The following is a 26,525-nucleotide window of genomic DNA, read 5'->3' as shown; positions in this document are numbered from 1 at the left end:
TTGTAGTATACAGAACAGCTTTATTTAAATCTTTAAATAAAGCTGTTTTTATACTATAGGTGTTGCTGTACTTTTGACCTCTTCAGATTTTTCCCTCTCCATGCAGCCTTGGAAATGAGTGGGCCAGAACCCTTGAATCTGAAATTAAAAGCCCAATACACATGAATGGCAAAACATTGTGGGTGTCTGAAATGATCTTTTTGAAGAATCGAATTACAAGTATCTGCAAAACACAGTCAGTTTAGCCATTATATGTGGCTTGTCAAAAAAAATTGTTCTCTGACTGGAGGGGAAATAAATGTATGACAAGCTCACAAAACATTTGTAATAACACAGCCGAGCCTACAATAAGGAAGAAAAAACAAAATCAACGATTAATAATTAATCAGCAAGGTAATTCACATCAGCTGGTGTGTAGAACAATCCCAAAATAACCTCAACATTAGTATTATTTCTTCACGATTGTTGTTACTGTGTTGAAAAGCAAAGCAGCAACTGTTTTCATGACTGTTTGCACTATATTCTGCCTGACTCGTTGGAGATTGTGCTATTGACGTTGACATTATATGCTGCCTTGGGATTGTGATTTAGGTCACTGATTTATCAGTGGGCCCAGAGTTCATACAATCAATACTCTAATCTGTGCCAGAATGAGACTTGCCATCTTTTCTCTACACAATGGTTATGTAGAAGCTAAAAAATGTGTCTTAATGGGGACAAATTTGGCTCCAAGCTGCTCTGAAACACATTGAGAAGTCTTTAAATTAAAAATAAAAAAACAAAATTCTTAGGGAACCGTGAATTTATTCCAGAAAAAGCCAACATGTCCAAGACAAAAACATTTTCTATCCCTAACACTAAAGGTGAAAAATAACATAAAACATATGGCTCATTTGGAGTTATGACATTTTAGTACTAAAGACACAACTCAAAAAAGGTACAAATAAAAAGGTAAAAAAAAAAAGACATGCAACAGTTTTTTAAAGTTCAAAAAGTAACTCACTACCTGAACTTTAAAATACAGTGAGTATGAAAAGGGTAGACATGTGATTTAAAATCTGCGCTGCTTGTTTGGTCCATAGTCTCCAGGCCCGGGGAGGCCTCTGGGGAAGCCACCCTGGCCTCCTCCCGGCATGTTGTTGTTGTTTCCTGGCCCGGACATCATTGGAGCATTCTCAGCAGCCATGCCGGGAGTACCTGCAGGACCAGCGTTGCCACCCAGAGAGTTTCTGTTCATCCCATGACCGCCCATATGCATCCTCATGTCTTGCTCTCTATTTTCAGAGAAGTTGCCTCTGAAGCCCTCCTGCTGCCTCTTCAGCATCTCCTCATTGCGCATCCTCATCTCCTCCTCTCTCCTCCGGCGTTCCTCCTCCTGCCGGAGCTCGGCCTGCTTCCTCTTCTGCACCTCCTGACTGTGGAGCTCCTCCATCCTCCGCAGCTCCTCCTGCCTCCTCAGCAGGTCCTGCCTCATCAGCATCACTTGGTGCTCGTGCCTGGCTGCCTCCATCTCAGCCTCCAGCTTCTCCTGGGCCTCCTTCATGTTACGGTCCACCATCTCGTACTGCTGCTTCTCCATCTCCATCAGGGCCTTCCAACGCATGGCGTACTCGTACTCGAAGGAGCCTGGCTGAGCAAACCGTGGTGGCTGCTCACGCTCTTTGTGATACTGCTGGTTTTTGTTTATGAGTTTCTCTGACAGGCCCTCGTCTTCATCAAGCTGGTCCATGGGCTCCACTGTAATAGGTCTGGGGAAAGCTGTGAGCAGATAGGCACCATCACTGCATTTATCCAAAGCCTTTCTTGCAGCTGGCTTTGAGGTGTACTCCACTATCCCCTTCCCTGTGGGTCTTCCTCGGTCATCCACTATAACCACAGCTCTTTCTATCTGACCAAACACAGCGAAGGCCTCCTCCAGCAGCTCATTGGACACAAACTCTGGTAAATTTTTCACAGTTAAAGCAGCACCGTGTGTGGCAAATCTCACCCGAATTGGCCTGCCTCTGAATGGAGTGTCATCTAGCTCGGCTCTGGCGATTTCTGCTATGATCCTGGTCTCCAGCCGGATGAAGCCGAAGCCCCTGTCCTTGTTGATGAAGATCTCGCTTGCTTTGCCGTACTTTTCGAAGAGTTTCTCCAGATCCGCCTCAGTCACTCCGGTTGGTAGGTTCCCCACAAACAGCCTGCTGCGCTGGGTGAAGGTTTTCTCCCCGGGCTTTCTGAAGCTCTGCAGGTCCAGAGTTAAGGCCTCATTGGGGTTTGTCTGCTCGCTGGGATCAGGCTGCTGCCCATTCGTGTTTGTTCCTCCGGGTTTCTTCTGGTCTCCCGGGCGGTTAGACCCGTGGTTCTGCTGGCCTCTGTTTCCTTGCATCTTTTTGTCTTTTTGCAAACGAATTAAAACCCGAATCGACGGTTAAAATATGCTAAATTATTAGCAGCTAGTGGCGCACAAAGAGCGATGAAAATGGCGAGGCTGCGTGCTGCCGCGACGCTTTTGTGACGTCGATGTTCTGCGACTAATGTTTATAAATCTGTGACGTAAACACTACGCGACGGTGTGAAAAAAATAAAAAAATAAACCGGTCTCGGTTTTTTAATCTTAACATTATACAACCTTATACCCGTATATATAACAATAGTGTGCAACACTACATCTTAACGTGTATTTAGGTACTTTTCGTCTCCGGTTTATGGTACGTTACGTTACTATAATGTCTTATTTTTGTTTGATTTGTTTTTCTCGCGAGATTTCGCGCTCGCCTTGAAAAAAATTGCAATGTTGAGCGAGTGATTTCGCGGGAACTGTTTCTTTTGCTCGCTGTTAAGGAATAAAATCAGTGATATCTGGAAATACAACGTAATACCTGATTTAAAACGGGTATCAGCTGAAGCTCGACTTTCTCTCTTCTAAGGTAAGGTTGTTACAACTGTCACAGTAGCGATATTATGAAAGCAGTAGGCATGTTTTGTAAGAGACAGTCACAGCACTACTCGCTGTCATTAACTAACGCGAAGTCAAAAACTCCTGTGAAGCTAGCCTGGTAAAGCCACTTTGTAAACCTGCATATGTACATCTCCCCTGCTTCAGGACAATCATGTTTTCCGATATGAGCGCCCAGAAGGAGGGCTCCTCTCTGCTTTGCCGACCTGCCTCCGAGGACCAGGGACCGGTGTTTGAGAGGACGTCGCTGGCCTACAGTCCATGCTCCGACCGATACACAGTCGGGGATCGGAGTTTCAATCGCCAGTATGCTCACATTTACGCAGCACGACTCATGCAGATGAGGCCCTTGCTCTCAGAAAGAGCCCAGCAGAAGTGGGGTAAGGTTAGGACATTTATGCCCCACATGTGGGAAAGTAAATAAGTACATTTACTAAAGTAGAGTGCAATTTGGAGGCACTTGTACTTTACTTGAGTGATTAATCGACTTGCACTTCTGCCCTTTTACTCTTTATATAATTGAGTTTTTCATTATTTTTATTGTTTTCATTGTTGTTGTTTTTTAATGTATCACTATATTTGGGTATGATTTTATTGTATTTTAATAACTGTACAGCAATTTGGTCAACCAAGGTTGTTTTTAAATAAGCCTTGACTTGACTTGACTTATGCAACTAAAAAGCATCTGAATTAAATTTCCATGTATTTTCTCATCTCTTTGTCTCTTTCTGTCTCTGCAAGGATCGAATGTGCTTATCAGGAAGCTGTGTGATCTTCAGACAGGGGAGCAGTGTTGCATTGTGGGAACCTTGTTCAAGCGTATGGAATTGCAGCCATCTATTCTGAAAGAGATCAGTGAGGAGGTTAGCAGTCGTGCTTAATTCAACATCTGTGGCCCCTTTCTCACAGAGACAAAATGAAATCAGCTTCTGGCAGGTGTTATGGATGTATCATGTCTGCGGTTTTCCTCTTTCCATCAGCACAACCTGCTGCCTCAGCCTGCACGGACCAAATACATCAGCGACACAGATGAGCTGATTCTTGAGGATGAGCTGCAAAGGATCAAACTGGAGGGCAAAATTGACCGAGACAAGTGTGTCACAGGTCAGGATCTTTCTTGGTGTCACAGCAGGATGAAGAAGAATTTAACTATCAAATCACTAAAAGAGTAACATCTCTTTTGCATCCCTCCTGTTTCTCTTTCAGGTAGTGTTATTGCAATATATGGAGCTGAGAAGAATGATGGGAAGTTCACAGTTGAGGACTTTTGCATGGCTGATCTTCCTCTGCAGACACCAAGACCTGCGCTTAGCTCTGACAGGTACACACACACACACACACACATACACATAAATCCAAGCATTTTGTGATAATAGATCCTAATCTATTGTCTGTCACTTTCAGGTTTGTGCTCCTGGTCTCAGGACTTGGTCTTGGAAGTAGTCATGCTGACAGCATGCTAGGGTTGCAGTTGCTTGTCGACATGGTAACCGGTCAGCTCGGTGACCAGGGGGAGCAGAGCGGGGCAGCGACGATTTCCAGGGTCGTACTGGCTGGAAACCTCCTGAGCCAAAACACACAAGACAAGGACGCATCAACAAAGGTAACTGGAGCCTGTTTCACCTTGACGCACATTTACAGACATACATATATCTCTTATTGGTTTAACTTCTTCAAAAAAGTTGTTCACCTAAAAACATCCAAATACCTGTTTACCCTCTCTGTGTGTCCAGCCCAAGTACCTCACCAAGAAGACTCAGGCTGGCAGCGTGGAGGCCATGCGTCTGCTGGATGAGCTGCTGCATCAGCTGGTGGTGAGTCTGCTTCCCCCTCTACATATGTCCAGCATATGCATTTTTTATATTATTTTGTACAATATATAGTGTGCATTGATATATTTGTTTACCCTCCGAGATTGTGCCATATTGTTAATTTGTTTTATTATTCCAGTCTAATTATTAAATCCAAAAACAGGTTGGGAATAGATTTTTGTCAGAAAAATAGCTAAATCGTGGTACGTCAATTTAAATTACGTAAAAAGTGAGGATTTTATCAATCACCCATCCTCTGAACCCCACAACCTGCCGACAGGTATCTAATCTTTAAAAAGAATGAAAAAAGTTACACCATTTATCATAGCCATAAACTGTAAAAAATGAATAATAATAAACATTAGACATATTAAAGCCTGGGACAAAAGACTGCTCAACACAAGTTAAGTAAGTAAAATAATTTTGAACTGAAAAAAGTGCTTCAGTGTCACTTCTTTCTGCTTTTCTAGGCCTCGGTTCCAGTGGATGTAATGCCCGGCCAGTACGACCCCACCAACTACACCCTCCCTCAGCAGCCTCTGCACCGCTGTATGTTCCCCTTGTCCTCAGTGTACCCCACACTAAACTTGGCCTCCAATCCATTCCAAGCTAACATTGATGGAGTGAGGTGAGCGTAACATCCAAAATTGCTGTGTTTCAACTTACCTTTTGAATCCCAAGCAAGTTTCCAGATGTTTAAGGTGTTTGTCTCACTACCAAGGTTCCTGGGTACATCAGGCCAGAATGTCTGTGACATCCAGAGGTACAGCAGCATGGAAAATCACCTGGAAATCCTGGAAGACACGCTACGACTCAGACACCTGGCCCCTACGGCTCCTGATACTCTTGGTTTGTTGACAAGTTGATGCAGAAGAAAACACAAACCTTCATGCTGATATCAGTCCAAAGTATTCACACTGTGGTCTTTTAATTTTGTCAGGTTGTTACCCATTTTACAAAAAAGACCCTTTTATCCTCGAGGAGTGTCCCCACGTCTACTTCAGTGGCAACGCCCCGACCTTTGCGTCCAAGCCCATCAAAGGTCAGTATGTGATGTGCACATAAAACTAGTTGGATGATCACGATGGTCTTACTTTAGACTCCAAAATATTGACACTATTTTGGCTACATTATTCCATATGAAGGGACTTTCTCTTTAGTAACGTGCCAACATATTTCTTCTTTTTCTCTTTCTGGCAGGCCCTGATGGCCAGGAAGTCCTTTTGGTTACTGTTCCGGACTTCAGCAGCACCCAAACGGCGTGTCTGGTTAATTTACGTACTCTTGCATGTGAGCCAGTCAGCTTCTCAGCCTTCTCCGCTGACGACGATGAGGATAGTGAGATGAACATCAGCCACTGAGCTTCCATATCCACATGCAGCACCAACACACCGACACTTCTCGGACACTATTTGTTAATATTCATTCTGGGCACAAGGAATCAAGGCAGCAGTGGGCAAAGAATTGCAGTCCTTTCTACACTGATGCTGTCCAGTATCATAAGAGTCAATGGATTGCTGTTAGAATCACCTTTATATATAATGTTGCTTCTAATGCTTCTATTAAAGTGTTTACATAAGACTGTAAGAGATAAACATCACTGACATCCTGCTACTCTACTCTTCAATCAGTGTTCACAAAGGTGCCAAAAAAGAGACAAGCATTCTGTATTAACAAGCCTTTATTTGAAAAATAACCAGCTGTGTCTGCTTCTCTGTTACCAACTTTGAAAACATTTTTAAAACCTTCTGTGACTGTTCATACTATAAAAAATATTTCTGCAATGGATGGTAAATAACTCTGGTGAAGTAAAAAAAAAAAGCATGACTTTTCTTTAATGTGCGTCCACAATAAACAACTTTTCATGAAGCAAACAGACGGAATAAGAAGTCATAAAAATGTGAATTTGTGTTTGTGTGTACTCTTATAATTAACAAGGTCAAGTACTGTGAAGAGGCGTTTTGTTGAGTAATAGATGCACTATCTTTATACAATGAATGTAGTTAATATTCTGTACATTCCCACTGCGTTTGTGTCATACAAAGACAGGATTCCTCATTAGATTCTTTATCAGCCTGCTCCAAGTACAACACGGCAATGAGAACTACTTGTAGAAGAGGACCGTGTGTGTGTGTGTGTGTTCAGATTAATAGGCATCAATCTTGTACTCGTAGTTATAATCCAGGAAGGAGTCTGTGAAGCCGCCAGGCGTCGAGGACTGTCCCTCCCCTATGACCCACGAGTCGTACCAGGATGTCGTGGTCTCTGGTGTTGTGGGAATTGTAGTTGTTGGGGGTAATGTCGTCGTTGATCTTAACCTCAGTAATCTCTGCTGCCGGAGTCGACGGAGACGAGCTATCCTGAGCCTCCTCTGCCGTTCAGCGCTGATTTGTGAATTCTGTGAATATCCACTGCTGCCACTTACCACACGCCGGTTGCTATTGGCAACTGCAGGGTTGTGTACTTTGTTGTTGCTGTAGCTGAGTCTAATGGGCTTGTTGCCATGGAGGGCCATAATCTGCAGAGAAATTTAAAAGAGACTTTTTTAGGTACTAGATCATTGTGATGCACATATTGCAATTTTAAAAACAGACCTTCTGATTCTGATTTTCTATGACAAACAATTCTCAATTCTTCAGTTGTGTGTTCAAAGTAAAACATTGGCCATTGAATAACTTTTACACTTCCCCCCAAAACTGCACAGGACTATAACAAATCTCAAAATAAAAGTGTTTTAAAGTCGAAGTCCAACTAAAACTGAACCCCAGATAAATTAGCTGCCTATTCTGGTCACCGGGCAGCATGTCTTGCACTTGTATATCATTCAGGCAGCAAGTATTTCATTAACCAATTACAGTAACTGGGCAGTGCTTAACCCTTGAAGCAGTGCGTGTCCATGCAAAATACACTGACACGCCACCACATTAGGTACAAATGTACTAGTTTTGACCCCCATTTGTCTTTTAAAACTGCCTTCATTCACTGCATAGATTCAACAAGGTGCTGAAAATATTCCTCAGACATTTTTGATCCATATTGAAATGATAATATCATGCAGTTGCTGCAGATTTGTCATCTGCACAGTTGAACAGGTGTACCTAATGAATTGGCTGGTGAGTGCAGATAGCAGAAGGGGGCGGAGAATTCCATATGAAATTGCTCGCCAATGGCAGGCTTATCCTAATACTCTACTTTCAGTGAGTCAGTCTAGGGTGTGGTCAGTTCAGGATGTCTTACCTGTTTAATGCGGTCCCAGTTGGACTTGGCCAGGTTGAAGCTGCAGGCGGTGGCTCCTGACTGGTAACCCACCACACAGAGTTTAGTCACAGGAGAGAAGCCCTCAGCTCGAGCCGTCACGCGGTACTCCCCAGGGTTAAGCAGCCGCCAGTAGTCCCCTGTTTGTGCTGCAATAACAAAGAGAGGAAAGGCATTTTGTTTTTAGCACAGATTGTGCTACACTGTGTTAAGGCAGCTAAGTTAAAACATATGAGACGCATGAAGGGGAAGAGAGGAAGTCTTTCTGCAGACCTGTAGTGACATCATGGTTTATCCCTTCTACTGATACAGTGGCGTTTGCAATTGGGCTCCCCTGCTGGTCCTTCACAATGCCTCGGATGCCTCGATGCACCTGGATAGAGAGGGGGAACCGTTTAAAAGAGGGTCAATGTAATTACAAGGTTCCTGCAAATTCCTAAAAAGTCCTAAATGAGATTGTTAGAAAGGTCACAATATGTTATAAAAAGTCGTATTCATAATTCTAGTAGGTTTTAAATTTTGAGACGATGCCTTTTGAGGTGCCACTTATTAAATATGATTTGCTTCCATCACAACTCAGTCCAGTTCTTTCTTTTTCTTTCAATGTTGCAGTTATTTCTCCACAGGTCACCTGCAATTTTTAAGTTAACAGGATTTAAGAAGTACACAAATGTACAGATAATGGTAAAGACAGTTTGCAAGAGGATTCTGGAGAAGACTGTGTTAGTCTTATGTTATTTCTGATAGTAAGTAAAGTAGTTCTATTTATTATAAAGCACACCACAGTGGGACACATTTATCATTTATCAATATGGAGACAGAACAATATCTAGAAAATATTTTAATATTATCAAGTTGATTTCAAACATAAAGGTCAACCCTAATGTGGATTTGTTAGAATTGGAGTTATTTATTGTGTTGCCACCATGACTGAGCACCATTTTCATTTAATATACCTGTTTTTTGTTTTGTTTTAGGACAATATCAAATCAGAAAGTCTGCATTACAGTACAACAGATTGTATGCTGAACATGACGTGCTGTGTGTGTGTGTGTGTGTGTGTGTGTGTGTGTGACTAACCTGCTCCATGAAGATGAGCATCGCTTCTCTGTTCTTCTCCCACTCATACGCCAACTCACTCTGATGAGGGAACTTATCACATCCCAGGAACACGGAGAGCTCAAAACAGTTGGTGTGCAGATAGCTGAAATCATTCATACCTAGAGGGTGAACACACACACACACACACACACACACACACACACACAGATTAACCTCAGAGCGTGCATTTCACATATCGTCCACCAGGGTGTGATGTAAATGCATGCAGGCAGCTGAAATACCTGCGACCCACATGATGAACCCAATGGCCTCTACTTACTTCCTGTGACTGGCTTCCATTTGGCCCGGTTGACGATGCCGTGCACCCCGGCAGCTGCGTCTCCGTGGCAGGAGCCGTGGTAGGTGTGTGTCATGGTGAGGTGTGTGGAGGCGTAGGAGACAGCCAGCCACCTGAAGAGGGACTCGTCTGCAATCACCCGAGGCTCATCCTCCGGCTCAGTGTACTGGTAGCCGTCACTTCTTCCTCTGTCTTCCTCTTCCTCTCTGTGGCCATAGCCTTGGTTGTGGTCATAGCCATGCTCATAACCTTGGTTTTGGTCGTAGCCATGGTCGTAGCCTTGGTTGTGGTCGTAGCCATGGTTGTAACCTTGATTGTGGTCGTATCCATGTTCGTAACCTTGGTTGTGGTCGTAGCCTTGATTGTGGCCCTGGTCGTAGCCTTGATTGTGGCCCTGGTCGTAGCCTTGATTGTGGCCCTGGCCGTGGCCCCTCCACTCTTCTTCTGGCTCTCCGTATCCCCTTCCTCTCCAGTCTTCCTCTGGCTCCTCGTGATAGCCCCTTCCCCACTCTGTCACATCGAAACTTTCCTCTTCATACCTAAAAGAAATATATTTCTGCTGAACTAAGACTTTAACTTTGCATGAAGCGGTTCATGCAGAGCCACACAGAAGATGAGTAGAAAAAGTGTGAGATGAAATAAATGTATGTGTAAAGCAGGAAAACAACAACAACAAACATTGTGTCAAAAGGAGAAGATAAATTCATACTGTCTCTTCTTGCGGCTGTGGGGTTTCTGGCTGTTGGCAGGCTTGTTGAGACGTAAGCTGTCATAAGGGTAGGCTACAATTCTCTCTCCGCCCTGGAAGTTTGCACCTAACACAAATGGATAGCTTTTCATCCAGGAGATTATGGCCCTGGTTTCCACAGCAATCTGGAACAACAACAGGATCAATGTAAGTACAGTATACACATTTTTGTTTACTGAGTAGGCCGCAACCACCTTTTTAAGAGTGCAAAGGTCTTTTATTTCCATTGTATAGAAAAAACAACAACACTCGTATATGAGGAGAAGAGCTTTTAAGGAAAAACAGCTGGAAGTGTGTCGGAACCAGTTTCCTTATTACAGGTTCCCTTTTCCCTTAAGGGACCTTTGTTCTATCACTGGTAAAGTGATAACGCCCTGACTGAGTGACATAATTTATGGATTTTTCATATAATATGCAATGCACAACAACAGCAGTACAGAACAATTTATAATAATAATAATAATAATAATAATAATAAACAATTATACAATTAACCCAAATAGTTAAGGCAATTACTGCAGGAAGTTTGTGTAAAACAAGTTATTTTGATTCATTTTGAGCAGATTGTTTCCTGTGAATATTGCATTTGAAATTTGAGGAGGTTTAATAAGGTTACCTTTACTATTATTATTATTATTATTTTTGTCTTAACAAAATAACACATAAACAACACATACATATCTAATAAGCTTCTTTTTTTGACAAATGACATGTTTTATTTTCTGTGAAACTTGGCTGTTGTTCTGTTAGCTCATTTGTGTACTTTTCAACCAAAAAATGGCTATTTAACGAAGATTTTGTAGCATGGTTACGACAATGATTAAATTGCCTTGTTTTTATTGTATGTTAATTGAGATGTGCCGTCCCTCATGTGCGATCGGATCATATTGAAGCCCCGCCCCCTTTCTGCTGACCATGGATTCTGATTGGTGTGGCACTCAGTCGAGCCTGTCAATCAACCAATAAAGTTTTCTGCAGCTCAACAACAGTAGCAGCTGAGAACTTAGTAGATCGTTTACTTTGTCTTTTTTGTGGTTGAGCTAGACTTTGTTAATCATCCACCTATTTAAAATGTTTTCTACTTGATTTTATTACATTAATGAAGTCTCTGGAAAATGTAAACAATAAGAAAAGCTTGTCTACCATACAAAATTGTAACCAACTATTTGGTGATCTGTCTAGCATACAATGTTAATTTGCTCTCCACATTTTTATTTATTTCTGTGTCATTCTTTAGTCTGTCATGTGGTTCTTTATTGATGTAATTATGGCTCTAAGTTGTTTGACTGTATACTATTGTAACCCACAATTTAAAAAGAAGAAGCAAGGCTTTGTTGATTGTTTTAAAACTCTGGGGATTTATACAGACACTAGTTAAACTTTCTGGGGAATAATCTCCGAAAACTGATGAAACCTACACACACAGATTTATTTTGTTTATTAGTTAGTCAGGGGCTTATTTTAATGTTTAATGGTTTATTTAGTTGCAGCTCTTGGTTTAAAAGTCCTCATTTTGTTTCTTGTTTTTTAACAACAACCACAAGCCATTTGTTTTTCTTTTAGTCTGACCATTTATGATGTGTTTGCCTTTTCCTTAGAAATAAATACCTTGACTTTTAACCAAGAACACCTGGTTTTTGCATTGCTTTCCTTTTACCATGCTGAGCTGGCACTTAATACCTGAACCCTGAAAAAGTTGTTTTCACCCCTCAAAATCAAGAAGGCCTTTCAACCCCTGTGAAGCTTTGGAGACCCCTAGTCACTTGAGTTCTTCTGTCTCCTCTGTCTCTGTTCCCTCCTCCTTACCGAGCTGTTAGTCTCGTAGCTCTCTGGTATGGGTACGTGGTGATTGGGGGTGAGTTTGGGCACCATGCCCTTATCTTCGGCATCCCACAGGATACTATTCAGGTCGGGGAAGTTCTGGAAGATGTCATAGCCGTCGTTGGTGAAGTGTCCTGTGGTCCATCCACTCAGCTCTGATCCCTGCGGGGGAGAATTTGGACAATCACATGGCGCCAAGTCACCCTAAACCACTACCACAGCATGATTCACTGACATTTCCTGTTTGTTCCTCTCTTTTGTTTGCCAGTTAAGTAGAAACACATGACTTTTAATGATCACTGACCGCTTCAAAAGCTTCCATCTGTCCGTCGGGATTGAGCGATGGCACCAGGTGGATGCGTATTCCCTCTACCAGCTGCTGGGCTCTGGGGTTTCTGTCTTTGTACTCCTTGCACAGGTACTGCATCAGAAGCAGGATCATCTCCCGACCCACTGCCTCGTTTCCGTGAAGACCTGCCGTGAATCGCAACTCCGGCTCGCCTGCAGAGACAACCAGACGTGACTGTAGTTATTTGTCCCTTCGCCATAATCTGCTGACTTCCACCTGGTGTTTATTTGGATTTACAGGAATCATAGGTGGTGCCATCAAGACCCATCAGTCCTCAGGTGTTTAATAGGATAGTTTGGATTTTTGAAGTGGGGTTGTATAAGATACTTAACCATAGTCAGTGTTTACCTACAGCAGGGGTTTAGAGAAGAGGGCAGGAGTACTGACAGGGAAGCTAGTAAGTAATATACCACTATGCAATATCAGTTTAAGTTCATTCTATGTTTAGAATATTTTCACTGCTTTACCTTACCGCCAGACTGCCATTTCTGATGGAGAACTGAAGCTGCAATCTATGGTCTCTGAAAGCCACCAGACTCCTTTGACAAAAACAGTAATTTTACCTTGCAGAACACTGGAGTTGCTGGTCTACTGCTGCCCCGATCATTTAGTTTGTCTGTGTTATTGTGTGACTTTGTTCAATCTGAACTAACCCTTTAAAAAAACCAAAGTCACACTATAACCCAAACAAACTCACTGATCAAGGCAGTGGTAGACCAGCAAATTTCGGTGTTCTGCAAGGTAAAATTACTGTTTTTGTCAAATAAGTCTGGTGGCTTTGAAGAGGGCACAGACGGAAATAACATTTTCAGCTCCCTGTCAGAATGGGCTGTCTGATGGCAAGGTAAAGCGGTAAAAATATTCTTAATATATACATACATTAACCTGATATAAAAAATTTTTTAGGTGGGCCTTTTTTAAGGTGGCTAAAATAGGTTTTGCTGCTGCCCCCATTCACAGAAGTAGCTTCAGTGTCTGTACTATCCATTTCATTTCTTATTAACTTATGCTATTATCATGGTTGTATGAACACATTCATACCTATTTCATGCTCTGTGGGGTTGCCAGAGATGACCATGACCATGATATCCAGTCCCTTGGAGCTGCGGCCCAGGCTGTAGATGTTGGTGATGTTGGGACACTCAGAGTTCACTGCCTTCATGAGCTGAACAGGTGAGATTATGGAAATCATCAGTGTGCAAGGCATCATATTTACACATTATTTATGCAAGTCAGTCATCCATCTTCAGAGGCTTTCTTGCAGATTTGTCACAGCAATTTATTAAGTTAACAACAAGCCAATTGGATTTATCTGCGTTATTGAAAAATCATGAATCGTGCCCTTGAACAATGTACTCTGTACAATGGACTCTTCATGATTAGCAGTGCGTCAGTGTTGAAAGGTCTTGTTGCCCTCTGGTGGTGGCGAAATAACAAAATGAGGAGGAATGAGCCCTCTGCAGGGGTTTAAATATCAGTTTATATTAAAGTGGATTTAAACAGACCTCCTAGTTCAATGATGAATTGTTCCAGAGAAATTATTTTGTTTTCATCTTTGGGGAAATAACTGAGGATTTCCTGTGGAATTTCAATCAGCCAGCAGACACGCAGGCGGTCTCTGTATGAGGATACTCACTGCAACCATCTCTGAGTAGCTGTGATGTTTGAACTCCAAGTAGTCTACCGGGGTCACTTCATTTTGCCTGAACCGAGCATCTGCTGGATCTGTGAAACAAAAAGAACAAAATGCATTATTAATTGAATGTGTTTTAGTGTGTGTTCATGCATAATCGTTGATGTTTGAGGCCCACCTTGCACGGGGCAGCCGAGAACCTCCAGCCTCATGCACAGAGAGCCGTTCCAGCTCTGAGGGATGATTCTCATGTAGCGGGCCACCACAGGCTCTGCCAGCTGGTTCATGACCGGAGTGTCCCTATCATTGTTTCCAAAGAACAACTGGGACAGAGAGAAAAGGGAGAGCCTTCAGTCAGGGAAAGAGGAGACAGACTTCATGCATGGTGCCCATGGAGGTGAACTCACCCAGTCAGCGTATCCATCATGGATGGTGGTCCATTCTCTGCTGTCATTGCTAAAAGCCAGGAAGTAGGACGTCACGTAGTCACTCCTGAAATGAGACAATAAATTAGGAAATGGAAAATGGAATGTAATCATCTATGTTTATATATTGTTTATATCTTTGTGTCTTACTCGTTGGAGGAGTCTCGTCCTTGTGTTAGGATTCCTGTGAACTCCGTCTCCCTGCGAGCATCGATCTCAAACCAGTGGATCCTGTCCTCTGCGTTTGCACACCACGCTCCACCTCTCATGTTATCTTCATCTTCCGAGCCCTGGGAACCACAGAGGCCACAACACACGCTGATGCATCCTTTGACTCATGCATAAACTTCAAATATCAGCTCATCATGCACTGACATGCAAGTCATTGAAAGGGATAATTCGGTGGGGTTGTATGAGGAAGTTGGTGTAAGCTTCATACAACTTAATTTCAAAAGATCCCTTTAAGCCCGTCCCTGCACATACATCACAGATACCATAAAAAGTTGGCATTCAAAGTAGGTTTTGAATAAAAAATCAGCAGTGGAAAGCAGGAGCATTTGGAAGATTTATCATCTGATTTAATTACTAAGCTGCTAAAAAGATTCTTGGACTATAAAGATTGCTGAACATAAACACCCAAAGCAGCTAATGGAAGCGACAGACTTAGCCATAACAGTATTTTCCGACATGTGTCTGGAAGCTGGTGCTTATTTCCAGGTCTGGCACTATGTAAGTGATAGCTGTACTGTATGTGAGCGTTCAGACCACAGCGGTCCTGCTCTGATTGTTGTGTACCTGCATGTTGAGGCGCGCCCTCTGAGGTGCAAAAATATATTGAGACATGGAGGAGGCGGAAAGCTGGTCTGGCTCGACCTTATGGGACTCCAACCCCAGGGGAGGACACTCTGCCACGTACACAGAACATCAAATGATATGTTAATTATATTAGCAAAGCGTATGCAATGTTTTCCAGGTTTGTAACAGACGCTGACTTACTCTTTGGCTCTTTGTAGACACGTGGTCTGCTCCTGGCTCGTTCCTCTGCCTCCTTCAGCTTCTGCGCTCTCTCTGGCAGAAATCAGAAAAACAGTCTGAATGCCAGATAAATTGCGCTGTCTTGGATGAATATTTTCTCTCTCACTGCCCAGAAATGATTTGGGAATTCATGTTTATTTTGCTGATTTTATATGCCAAAACTCCCCCATGGCTGGAGTGCGGTGAACCCCCCCAGATGTTATAATCCCTCCCATTCCAAGTGTGTTCCCATCAAACTTGGATCATCCTGACCCACAGAGTTTATACTTTTGAAGAACACTGCAGAATCCTCATCCATCATCATTGACATGATGCAGTGTATTGCTGGCAGTATGGCTGCCAGACGTCTAACTGACAGCGGGAATGTGAAACATGTTGTAAGCTCACTCACCTACAGTACCTACATGCACAAGTGGACAAACACATGCACCCATTGACACACATTGATGTCTGTGGGTGCAATCACACATCTGCTTTAGACCTCTGTGTTACAGATCTGTGCTTCATGCAACAGAAACTGCTGAACTTGTGTTAGCTAAAAATGCCTTTTACTATAAGATAGCAATAAACTGTGTAGAGCTGTAGTAAATGTCATTTTTTGGAAATGTGAAACTTCTATTGAGGTTTTCAAATATCTGTTGTCGTTTTTTAGTGTGAGAAGTGTAAGAACGGAAATAGATTTTTTGTTATTGCAGGAAAAATTTAGTTTTATTGTAAGACTGCTGCTTAACCGCCCTGTTAAAACCAGTGTGTGCCTCCCTTTGTGTGGAACAAGAGGGAACATCTGCAACAATGAGTTGGCTAATCGATTAGTCGATCGAAATAAAAATAATTGTCAACTATTTTGAGTATCAATTAATCATTACTGTAATTTTTTATGCAAAAATTGCAAAAACAAAATGCTGTTTTCAGCCTCTCGAATATGGAGATTTCCTGCCTTTTCTTGTTCTTGTTTTCTTGTATCATATTACATTAAATATCTTTTGGTTTTGGACTGACAAAACAAGACATTTAAAGACATCACCTTGGATTTTGAGAAACTGGGAAGGACATTTTTCACTATTTTCTTACATTTTATAGATGTTTTTTTTTCAACTGCAATGAAAATGTTTTTGAAAAGCTGAATGGCAACAAACGAGGACTGACACAAATATTTTCTTAGATTAAATCATGCTGTGATGACTGGAACTGAACGTGAATGTCTTTTTCCAATAAATTTTGGTCTGGAGTTATTTGAAATGCTGCATCACAAGATTCAGAAACAATCTGAAGCAGCCACCACTGGAATCTGTTCCACAAAGCAAAACAAAAACAATTGCTGAAACTAATTTGAGCTATCACGCTCCATGTTGCTGGATCAGCCTCCAGAGGAGCTGAAAATATTGATATTTTTAAAATATAAACTAAAAACCTGCATATTTAGTCTGGCTTTTGTGTAGAGGTTTATAACTCTATGTCCTCCCTTTTTTCGCTTATCATCCTCATTATTTATTTGTTTAATAAACAATTTACTGTTGATAATTGTGATTAATTTTATTAAATTTTATTTTTTTAAGTTTAATTATTTTTAGCATCCTGAGTCACTTGTAAAACGCATTTAATTTGTTTAAATGGTAATGGTAAATGGACCTGCACTTATATAGCGCTTTTCTAGTCGCTTTGCGACCACTCAAAACGCTTTACACTACAGACTGCGCTCATTCACCCTTTCACACACACATTCATACTGGTGGCAGAGGCTACCCTAAACGGTCCCACCTGCCACCATTGGGAATTCATTCACACACCGATGAACACAGCATCGGGAGCAATTTGGGGTTCAGTATCTTGCTCAAGGATACTTCGACATGTAGGCTGGGGATCAGGGATCGAACCACCAACCCTTCGGTTAGGGGCCAACCAACTCTACCAACTGAGCCACAGCCTCCCGTTTAAAGGTACCATATACATAAGGTTTGATTGACTGATTGATTGATGCAAATAGTATATTACTAATAAAATTACTTTAGCCTAATATTTTTCTGCAACTGTGCAGAAATACTGGGTTTAAACTGAATAAATAGACATGTAATACAAAAATGAATAAAAAAGAAGCTGCACAGAATTCAGGTGCTAATTTAGAATTTGAATGTCAGTGTTATAAATGAAGCATTGAGCTATCCGGTACAGCCCTAGAACTGTCCACACAGGAAGAGCCCTATTGACACCATGCCTGACAGTGTTATATATCATCGTCTCCAGGCTCGCCTTAACCACCAGCTAACCCCACTACACACAGCAGACACGTGGCGGAGAAAAGAGTCCAATGTGGTGTGAATATTTTAGACATTGCAACATTCTCGCCCTGCTAATTCTCCCTTGTCGTCTCTTTCCGTTATCACTCTCACTAATCCGCTGCGTGCAGATCGTTCTCAGTTGACCTCCCACTCTTTGCTTTTGTCCAAGAGCTTTCTGTATAATTCCATTTTGTACTGGTGGGCTCAACTTTTGTCCCTGCCTTGCAAGTTAAAGCAAGTACCAAAAGGCCAGCTGACATCAGCGTGGCGGGAAGTCACATCTGCGTTCTGTTACAACAGAAATGTGATCCAAGGGAGTGAACACCTTAGCGCTGTTATCTGTTAGTACTTTGGCACTTAGGTCACAGAGCGTGTTCTTTGCTTTGGCAACTACAACATCGTATACATTCAGACATGACTGTGCACAATGATGTTATGTAAGAAAAGGGGGAAAAAAGTCTAACATCTGGGTTTTCTTACCTTTTGCTTCCCTCGCCCTCTCTTTTTCTGCCCTCTCTCTCTCCTTCTCCATCCATTTTTCGTCTGTCTCGTCTTCTTTCTTCCCTGTGGAAAATCAAGGAACAATTTTATAGAAATACCTATAAATACAGCAGCCCAGTATTCAGCAGTGTGCAAGTCTTTCTGGGTTTTTGCAAGCTTTTAGGAACCATAAACGGCAAAAAAGGTCACAAAGGATCATTTATAAATCCGGAAAATTATTGACCTGACTTTTTATCCTTTTTCCTTCCTCTAAGCTTTGTTGGCAGGAAGTTGCACTGCAGCTTAAGTAAAGGATCTAATGTAAAACACTCAATATGAATAGGTTTCTGTTGTGTGTGTGTGTACATACTCATTCCATATTCATCGTAATCATCATACCACGTCCCCTCATAGGGAGTGGCTGTGGGCTCCTCTGCATACAAAAAAAGAAACATCAAGTCAGACGACTCTCTCAATCACTCAGAGACACAGCGACATTACAAGTGAGACTTTATAAGATGACATGGTTTAATAAAGTTTTACAGGTTAGTACGGCCCTGATTTATTCAACCACGACAACTGTTCTCTATTTGGATGCCACTGTGAAGCCTACCATGTATTTAGGTTGTTAAATCTTTAATTTACATTTACAAGAATCATAACAGAGTTGTGATCTGATGACAGAGCGCCTTTTTTTTTTAACGCCACATCAAAACCGAGGAAAGTTTTGTTGACTCTGTGGAACTAAGCAAACCCACCCACTCCTGTTTGGAAAGTAGGGCAGGTTAGCTCACAGACTCACTATTATGGTATTCCCATGTGTTGAATTGCTCATGATTTCTCATCTGCTTCCAGCCTAAAGGCACAGATGGAACAGGCATTTCATCTGCGTCACAAGTCTACAGAGATTTCTTACTAGTTAACGGCCTAATTGAACATTTGACAGATTAATACATGTCAAAGGGATAGTTCGGATATTTAGAAGTGTTTATATGATGAATTTATCTATAGTGTATTACCCATAGTGGGTGGTTGGCATGCCCCAGATTGGAGAAGCAGAAAGGAATAAAGCAAAATGTATTTTAGCCAACTTAAAAAAAATGAATATCAGATTATGTACACTATATTTAGAATATTATCACCGCTAACTTGTTGCCAGAGAGGCCTGTTTAAGTTTATGTGGGGGAAGCTGCAGCCAATCTGTGCTCTCAAAGCCACCAGACATCATTTACTAAAACATTTTACCCTGCAGAATAACTGGAGTTTCTGGTCTACCGCTGCCTCGTTCTGTGAGTTTGAGTGACTTTGGTTGATCTGACTTCCGTAACACCAAAGTCACACAATAACACTCACTAACATACTAAACAATCCGGGCAGCGGTAGACCAGCAACTCCCATGTTCTGCAACGTAAAAATATTGTTTTTGGAGTCCGGTGGCTTTGAAGAGAGCAAGCTCCACGAAAACTTAACCCTCCAGTTATGTTCGTTTCTTCAGGAACAGCAATAACCCAGGGCATGTTTATTCATCCAAAAGTGTCAGAAACTAAAAAATCCCATCATTAATAACTCCATTACTAACCATTTCAATCAATTTTTTGTGCAATGGTGTTCTTTATCTCTCAAAGATCATGGTTTAATGAGGATAATTCACTTTCTTTTTCATAAAAAATGCATGTAAAAACTTTTTTTATGTACTTTAGAAAAAGAACTACATATAAAATAAAATCGTTTTAAATTACATTGATTTTTTTATTATTTCTTTTTACTTTTTTTTTAAATGAAAAAATACTTTTAACAATTTTTTTATTTATTTAGATTTTTAAACTTTAAATAACATAATTGCAACATAAGAGGAAGTTTAAACAAGACTCGTTCACAGTGGTGAATATGTTCTAAATATAGTTTACACTTTAAACTGATATTGATTTTTTTTAGGTGGCTAAAAGGCATTTTGCTACTGCCCCCTCCACAGCAGTGCATTACTTTGCTTCTGTGATAGTACTCCTGTCTGCTTCCTGCCTTTAATTGAATATCTCAAATCTCCGAGTGGCAGCAGTTACCTGTGATAGTTTCTACTTTGATTTCAGGGCTGACCTCTTTACCATCAGGGAACGGAAGATTCTCTGGCACCTCAACTGCAGGAGTGGAAAAAACAAAACATAGTAAAAAAAAATCGTAAATGATCAAACAGAGGGATTATTTAAGTGTCGGAAGCAGACACAGAAACAGGAGAAAGTGACAGAAAAGGCAGGACAGGCGGCGAGTGTGAGTGAATCAGTGGAAATGTTGGGAGAGCAGACGTTCTGTACAGTACGCTGGAAACACAGAGTAATGAGGACATGTTAGTCTGGTCCAGATGAGTGTCACAGAGCCAGACGACACACTGTTTCCTACATCTGAGCCTGTGGAAAAAACTGGTTCAGTAACTGCTGACTTCAGGTGGACAGAGGCTGGAAGAGATAGTGGTCATACCATATGAAATCTAATTTAAAGTCTGTAAATTAGATCCTAAACCCTAGAATCTCCTGGTCTAAATATTGTGTCTAATATGTTGTTTTACCGACACGTCAAGACTTGAAAAAAATACAATATATATTTTATTCAGGATTAGTTGTTTGGACTTATTTCAGGTAGTTAATGCAACGCATCAAAATTAATGCTCATTATTGACATATGAAAACCACTGTGAAAACCAATCTGCCTAGCATTAAAAAATAATTATATATTTTTTATTTTAAATGCAACAGCCACATTCTGCAAACAAACTGCCAATTAAAATTCTGAAAAATGACTTAATATTTGGTGGGAATGATCAGGGCTGAAGTAAGTTAAACGATTTAACTCTGTGAACGTGGAAAATTATATTATTATGTAATTTTTTGGCAGTTTTTTGACCTGAACATTTTCTTTCTTTAAGGAAATCAGTTTTTCAAAAGGATGCAAAAGGGTTAAACTACTCCCTGCACTTTTTCTTTGAAACATTTCTGACACTGTTTTTCAAACCATGACTCACTTATGCATGTTTGGCTGCGGCTGTTACCAACACAGGAAAAACAGTAGTGATGAGGCATTGTGGTGCATGAAGGAACAAAGCAGAGTAAAAATGAATGCAATTGAAAATTAAGTTAAAAAGCTCTTGTCATTCAAAGTAAATATTTGTTGGCTTAACTTTATTTGTTAAATGTATGTGCTTTAAAGTCTTCTCAATAGCAATGAATCATCAATGAGGGATCATTATAGTCTCATCTCATATTATTCATGTTTGACAAACTGTCATCCCACAAACATCCTTAATCAAATCAAAGCAGAGACAAACAGAGAGTCAGACTTACATGTGGCGTCCCAGTAATCAATGTCATCCGTCCCGACCTTCCCATCAACCTCAGGGGCAGGGGGCGTCGGGTCCGCCTCCTTCCAGTAGCTGTCATAGTTATCAGTCACAGGAGCATAAGGGTCTTAATTGTCTGGTGTCCAGTAGTCGTCGTAGATATCAGGCAGCGGAGTGGACGGCCCTTTCTCCTCCGGTTTCCAGTAGTCATCGTAGACGTCTGTCACGGCTGGAGCGGCTGTGTATTCCTCCTCCAGCCTCCAGTCGTCATATGGAAGATCTGTTGTGGGAGCCTCGGGCTGCTGGGGCCTGGGGGGTGTGGGGTCAGCTTCCCAGTAGTCATCGTCCCCTTTCCAGTACTCATTTTCTGACACAGAACAGAGGCAAAGTCAATCTCAGATGTCTGGACAAAAGTATTTTGTATGGTTCTCAAGTTTATTATATTATGGTTCAACTTCAGTCTAATTCCACTTCTAATTTGTGCATTGTTGGCTGTTATTCCATAAATCTATTAAGGTAGGTAGGAATGGTCTCCTGATGTGCCAGACACGTGCATTAAGTGTTTGGAAGGAAAGGGTACTCTGTACCACTGCGTATGGGATTGCCCAAAATTAAAAAAATATTGGGAAGAACTTTCTCTGACTTTAACTGAGAATGTTGGAGTGAAGGTACCTCACCAGGCAAAAATATGTATACTTGGTATACACATGTATCTCAATACATTAGAATATCTATGTCAGTAATTCAATTCAAAAACAGTCATGGAAAAAATTATTGGACCAACTTTTGTTTTCCATGGTTTTCTAGCATTAAATGATTTTGGTTATTACCAAGAAAAACGTGGAAAATGTCTAGATATCAGCTCTTGAATTAAGCTCTTATGAGCTATGTTTGTTGTTATCATTATATTTGTCCAAACAAATGCACTTTTAGTTTTACCAGGTATTGAAATGAACAAGAAATTGAAGAAAAAAAGTGCTCTAATATTTTTTTCCATGACTGTATATGCACTCAATACTTGGTTGGGGCTATTTGACTTGAACTACTGGAAATTTACTTTTCCATGATATTCTAATGTATTGAGATGCGCCCGTATATCCAAAAAAATGTATTGTCACTCCTAAAAAGTCAACTTTAATTGACTTCAGACTCTTGCAGGCCAGGAGGATGATCGCTCTGTTTTGGAAAAAAATGGATGTGGCCTTGATACATGTGTGGATAAAGGAGATGGCATCTTGTATTGTGTTGGAAAGACTGACTTATATAACCAGACTGCAGAGTTTGAGACTGTGTGGAAACTTTTAATAGGGTTTTTTAAATGTTAAAATGCACCTCAAGTTTCTCAACTTGAAACTGCTGTGTTGACATGTGTAGTTGAGTGTTTGTGTTTTATTTAGTTTATTTCATTTGTTTAAATGTGTGCAGTATGTGAAGTGTCTTGTTGTGGACTGTTTATTTTGTGGATGTTATTGTTTTGATTGTTGTCTATCTGTATAAGTGAAATATATATAAAAGTTCAATAAAATGAGTGTTGAAAAATAAAGGTAGGTAGGAATGCATTAAGGTAAATTAGATTACAACATCTTTTAGTTTACTCCACCAATTTGGCATAGCAGTCCTTCCACATTGTTGGTTACATGATGGATCAAAATCAAAGCAACAGAATGTCTTTTCAATTGCACACATTCTTCTACCTTGTGAAAACATCATGCCTACTTTACCGACAATGCAACTTCACTTTGGTCAGAGATTTGTGTGTGCTCTGCTACTGGTGGCTAAGGTAGCCTTGTGCCTTGAGCATTAAGTAGTGATGCAAATTGACTTACCATTGCTGTGTAAGAATTTGCATTATCACAAAAACCTGATCTCAACTTTATGCAAATGAGGTCCATCCATTACAACCCACCAGACTCAGATCAAACTATATAATATATAATTCAAGATTTTGTTACTGCAATGCCTATTTCTAGCCTCAAATGTCGTCAGAATCATATTTTAGTGTACTGTTTAGTACTGAGGAGAGTTGTGACCCGGCCAAGATGTTGAAAACAGTCAAGACAAAACCAAGCACTGGAAAACAGCCACAGTAAACCCTCCAATAAATCATTTTGAGTTTCGGCACATCTTTCTTTCGCTTGTTTGCCAGATTAAGTGTAGCTCCACCAAACTTGTGAACAGCCCCACTTAAAGCACTAAATCACTTGAGGTAATTTATCAGACAGCACACATTAAAACCTGTGAAGAGACTTCCCTTAGTTATTAACCCTCTATGGTACGATGTTGCCCTCAGACAACATAACCATTTTCGGCCTGTCAGATTTCTACAATGCATGTTTTTGCAAGAAACCGGTTAAAAAAGTTTGTTTTACAATGTTTTTAAATTTAAAATGTTATGTATTGGACCCTGTTGAAGTGACTCTTTTACACATGTTTATTAAATAAATGATGTTAAAATTAATTCAAAAAATGTTCTTTTTCACTTGTGCACTGTTATGGTACAATGTTGCCTACGGGCAACAAACCCCAAAAGCTTCCACAAAAAAAAAAAAAAAAAAAATTATAAATTTTATTCAGATTATGTTTATTTAGTCTATTTTAAGACAAAAAAACCCCACTCATTTCCTAACTGACATCACAATGCGTACCATAGAGGGTTAATGGTGGAAATTGTTTATCATTCCGGTATTTTAAGGTAAGTGTTGTAGTTTTTTTCCTAAGTCATGGGTAGGGTCCAAATTAGATATTAATGTTGTCTTGATGTGAAGAGTGCAAGAGAAATGTAAGATAAGCTTTTCTTGATCCCTAGCAGGGAAATCAACTGAAATATATATATTTTTTCTAAGATTATAAGATTTATAAGATGTATACACCATATATAGAAGTATATATTTACAGCCCATCCCCCCTTAGTTACTCCTGAGTGTGTGTCACTCACTCACCGGGGTCAGGATAGGGGTAGTCCGTGTATGGCTCTGTGTATGTCTCTGTGTATGGCTCAGTGGGTGGTTCAGTCGGGATTGCTGAAGGCAGCAGACAAACACAAGGTCAACAACATTCAAGTCATTCAAGTACAAACTTAGCTCTCAGCTCTGCTCTGCTCCGTCCTCACCTGTTGTGGTTGGTGGCTGAGTTGTGGTTGTTTTTTTGTCCTTCTTCTTCTTCTTGTCAGTTTTGGGCTTTTTGGTGGCGTTGGGGTCCTTTGGCTCTTTCTTCTTCTTGTCCTTCTTCTTCTTTTTTTCTTCGTCTGGCGCCCTCCTCACCCTGCCCAAAATACCTGGAAAAACGAGGAAAACGAGAAGGGAGAGGTTTTCCCAAAACTCACTTAATCGACTTTTAGTCAGAATCAAATTAAGCACGTAGCACTCATCAGAATAAATACTCATGCATAAATCATCGTCTTCTTTTGCCAATACCAGACGGCAAATTATTCATTGATTAAAGCACATTCAGGGCAACATTTTGTTTGATTAATTTATGAGCAGTGTGAGATTCAAATTATGCAATGATTTCTTTCCTGCGATGTCAAAAAGCAACGCTGCCAGGGAAAATCCAGACAGCCAGATACATTTCAGTGGTTGCTTCAGGTTCATCAGTATTTCCTTCTGAGGTTGTCTGAAGTTTTGAGGCACTTTCATGGAAAACACTTCTCTCTCTTTCCATTAGTTGCGCTCTATTAACCACGCTTCAGTTTTAATGACATAAAATCTATCCAGATGCTCAATAAACATATCACAATCACCTCAGCAACATCTTACAGCGAGAGCATAAACCCATCAGTGAGACTCATTAAAGGGCTAGTGCAGACTGATGTGTATTACATTTGAGGCTTAGTTAGAAAGTTCTAGAGAAGAGGTGTGTTGCAACAGTCTCCCAGAACCATTCTTCCAGCGTGAATGTGCAGTTGAGTCAGCATTAATCATACAGGGTTATAGATGGTGGAAAAGGTCAAAATCTGTCTGCAAGATGCTTGACTCAGTGTCTTCTTCTCATGTCTGTTTTAAGCTAAAAAAATAAAAAAAATCTGGCTTTGGTGAAGTATTAGTGGACAGATGAGCACCTGGACTTTCTCATGGCTGTTGAAGATGTCACACACTGAATGGGTGTGTGTTTGTGTCTGTGTTTGCTCTTCCATGTCATATTGGAGCTTAGACCAAACCTGAACAGCTTTGATGTCTCGTCTGTGTGACTTATTTGTATTTCTTTAAGTACAAAATGTGCCCACTCACCTGCCTGTGCAGCCTCTTCTGTGTCTCTCTTGTCCCTGCTGTCCCCTGTGAGTCCTTGCTCCCTTTCTGGGTCATCCAGGGACTCATCTCGCATCTGATTCTCCACTTCAGTCTGCTGGAGAGAAACTATCCCCCCAGCGCTCTCCCCTCCTCTGGGGATCAGGAGGCAGCACAGGGCCAGCAGAGCCACAGACACAACCACAGTCTGGCTTTTCATACCTGCTGCTCTTCCAACTTCAGAATCCTTTGGTTTGGAGTTTTTTCTACCTCAGCCGTCCAATGCTGCAACCTCGCCCCTCCAATAGAAGAATTCTTTGTCACCCTTTCCTCCCCTGTGTCCTTGCAATGTGATCAACACTTTTACTCCAGCAGAAGAAGTTTCTGCAGCTCCACACGTACCCACGGTGTCAACCAGACTGGGCTAGACGGAGATGGAGTGGGAGGGGGGTAAGAAAAGGCAGGGAGGGGAAGGGAGGTGGGTTATAGAGAGAGACGCAGAGCAAAGCAGCAATCCAGTCAAATGAATAGACTGGGTTCCTAATTGCCCTGCAGCTACGGTCAGCTGAAAAAACAGCGCAAGGCCAGAGGATCCCCTTCACCTGGCAGACGAGTTAGAACAGGTGCAGGGCTCAGACAGGAGGTGTGGGGGGAGGAGGATGAAGGAGGGCAGGTGAGGCCTCAGACTACAGGGCTTGCACCTCCTGGGTTTGAGATAGAAACCAGCTCTTTTTTCTTCTGCAGCTCCTGTTGAATTCCTCAGTGGAGAGCTTTCACCCTGCAGACTCACCACAGAGCAGA

At 41.3% G+C, this 26,525-nt stretch overlaps 3 protein-coding genes across 3 annotated transcripts; 1 reads left to right on the top strand and 2 right to left on the bottom strand.

The window, feature by feature from the left end:
* Positions 1 to 784: 784 nt before the first annotated feature.
* Positions 785 to 2,587, bottom strand: nono (non-POU domain containing, octamer-binding). The gene has a single exon (XM_059336821.1). The coding sequence runs from the start codon at positions 2,369 to 2,371 to the stop codon at positions 1,052 to 1,054; it is 1,320 nt and encodes a 439-aa protein (XP_059192804.1). The 5' UTR covers positions 2,372 to 2,587; the 3' UTR covers positions 785 to 1,051.
* On the top strand, positions 2,583 to 6,626 carry pold2 (polymerase (DNA directed), delta 2, regulatory subunit). Its single transcript, XM_059336820.1, has 11 exons — positions 2,583 to 2,912; positions 3,089 to 3,321; positions 3,683 to 3,804; positions 3,922 to 4,045; positions 4,148 to 4,262; positions 4,346 to 4,544; positions 4,675 to 4,755; positions 5,223 to 5,380; positions 5,474 to 5,601; positions 5,693 to 5,794; positions 5,953 to 6,626. The coding sequence occupies exons 2-11, from the start codon at positions 3,096 to 3,098 to the stop codon at positions 6,111 to 6,113; spliced, it is 1,416 nt and encodes a 471-aa protein (XP_059192803.1). The 5' UTR covers positions 2,583 to 2,912; positions 3,089 to 3,095; the 3' UTR covers positions 6,114 to 6,626.
* On the bottom strand, positions 6,416 to 26,525 carry aebp1b (AE binding protein 1b). Its single transcript, XM_059336819.1, is given in 22 exon segments — positions 6,416 to 7,270; positions 7,990 to 8,156; positions 8,281 to 8,380; positions 9,088 to 9,227; positions 9,389 to 9,945; positions 10,116 to 10,279; positions 11,961 to 12,137; positions 12,280 to 12,476; positions 13,366 to 13,489; positions 13,961 to 14,049; positions 14,136 to 14,280; positions 14,365 to 14,449; positions 14,533 to 14,672; positions 15,178 to 15,287; positions 15,379 to 15,450; positions 18,174 to 18,257; positions 18,544 to 18,606; positions 20,234 to 20,308; positions 21,506 to 21,868; positions 24,441 to 24,521; positions 24,611 to 24,775; positions 25,728 to 26,525. Coding segments are annotated over 22 exon segments (3,687 nt in total). The 5' UTR covers positions 25,945 to 26,525; the 3' UTR covers positions 6,416 to 6,898.

This window comes from Centropristis striata, chromosome 7 (assembly GCF_030273125.1).
Source record: "Centropristis striata isolate RG_2023a ecotype Rhode Island chromosome 7, C.striata_1.0, whole genome shotgun sequence".
Classification (NCBI taxonomy): domain Eukaryota; kingdom Metazoa; phylum Chordata; class Actinopteri; order Perciformes; family Serranidae; genus Centropristis; species Centropristis striata.
This window is presented reverse-complemented; position numbering and strand designations above follow the sequence as displayed.

What these genes read in the sequence shown, in the direction of transcription:
- pold2 (XM_059336820.1), top strand. Translation starts at nt 3,096, where the DNA reads ATGTTTTCCGATATGAGCGCCCAGAAGGAGGGCTCCTCTCTGCTTTGC. An exon ending in AAGAGCCCAGCAGAAGTGGG is followed by an intron (nt 3,322 to 3,682) that starts GTAAGGTTAGGA and finishes TGTCTCTGCAAG; the next exon opens with GATCGAATGTGCTTATCAGG. An exon ending in TACGGCTCCTGATACTCTTG is followed by an intron (nt 5,602 to 5,692) that starts GTTTGTTGACAA and finishes TAATTTTGTCAG; the next exon opens with GTTGTTACCCATTTTACAAA.
- nono (XM_059336821.1), bottom strand. Translation starts at nt 2,371, where the DNA reads ATGCAAGGAAACAGAGGCCAGCAGAACCACGGGTCTAACCGCCCGGGA.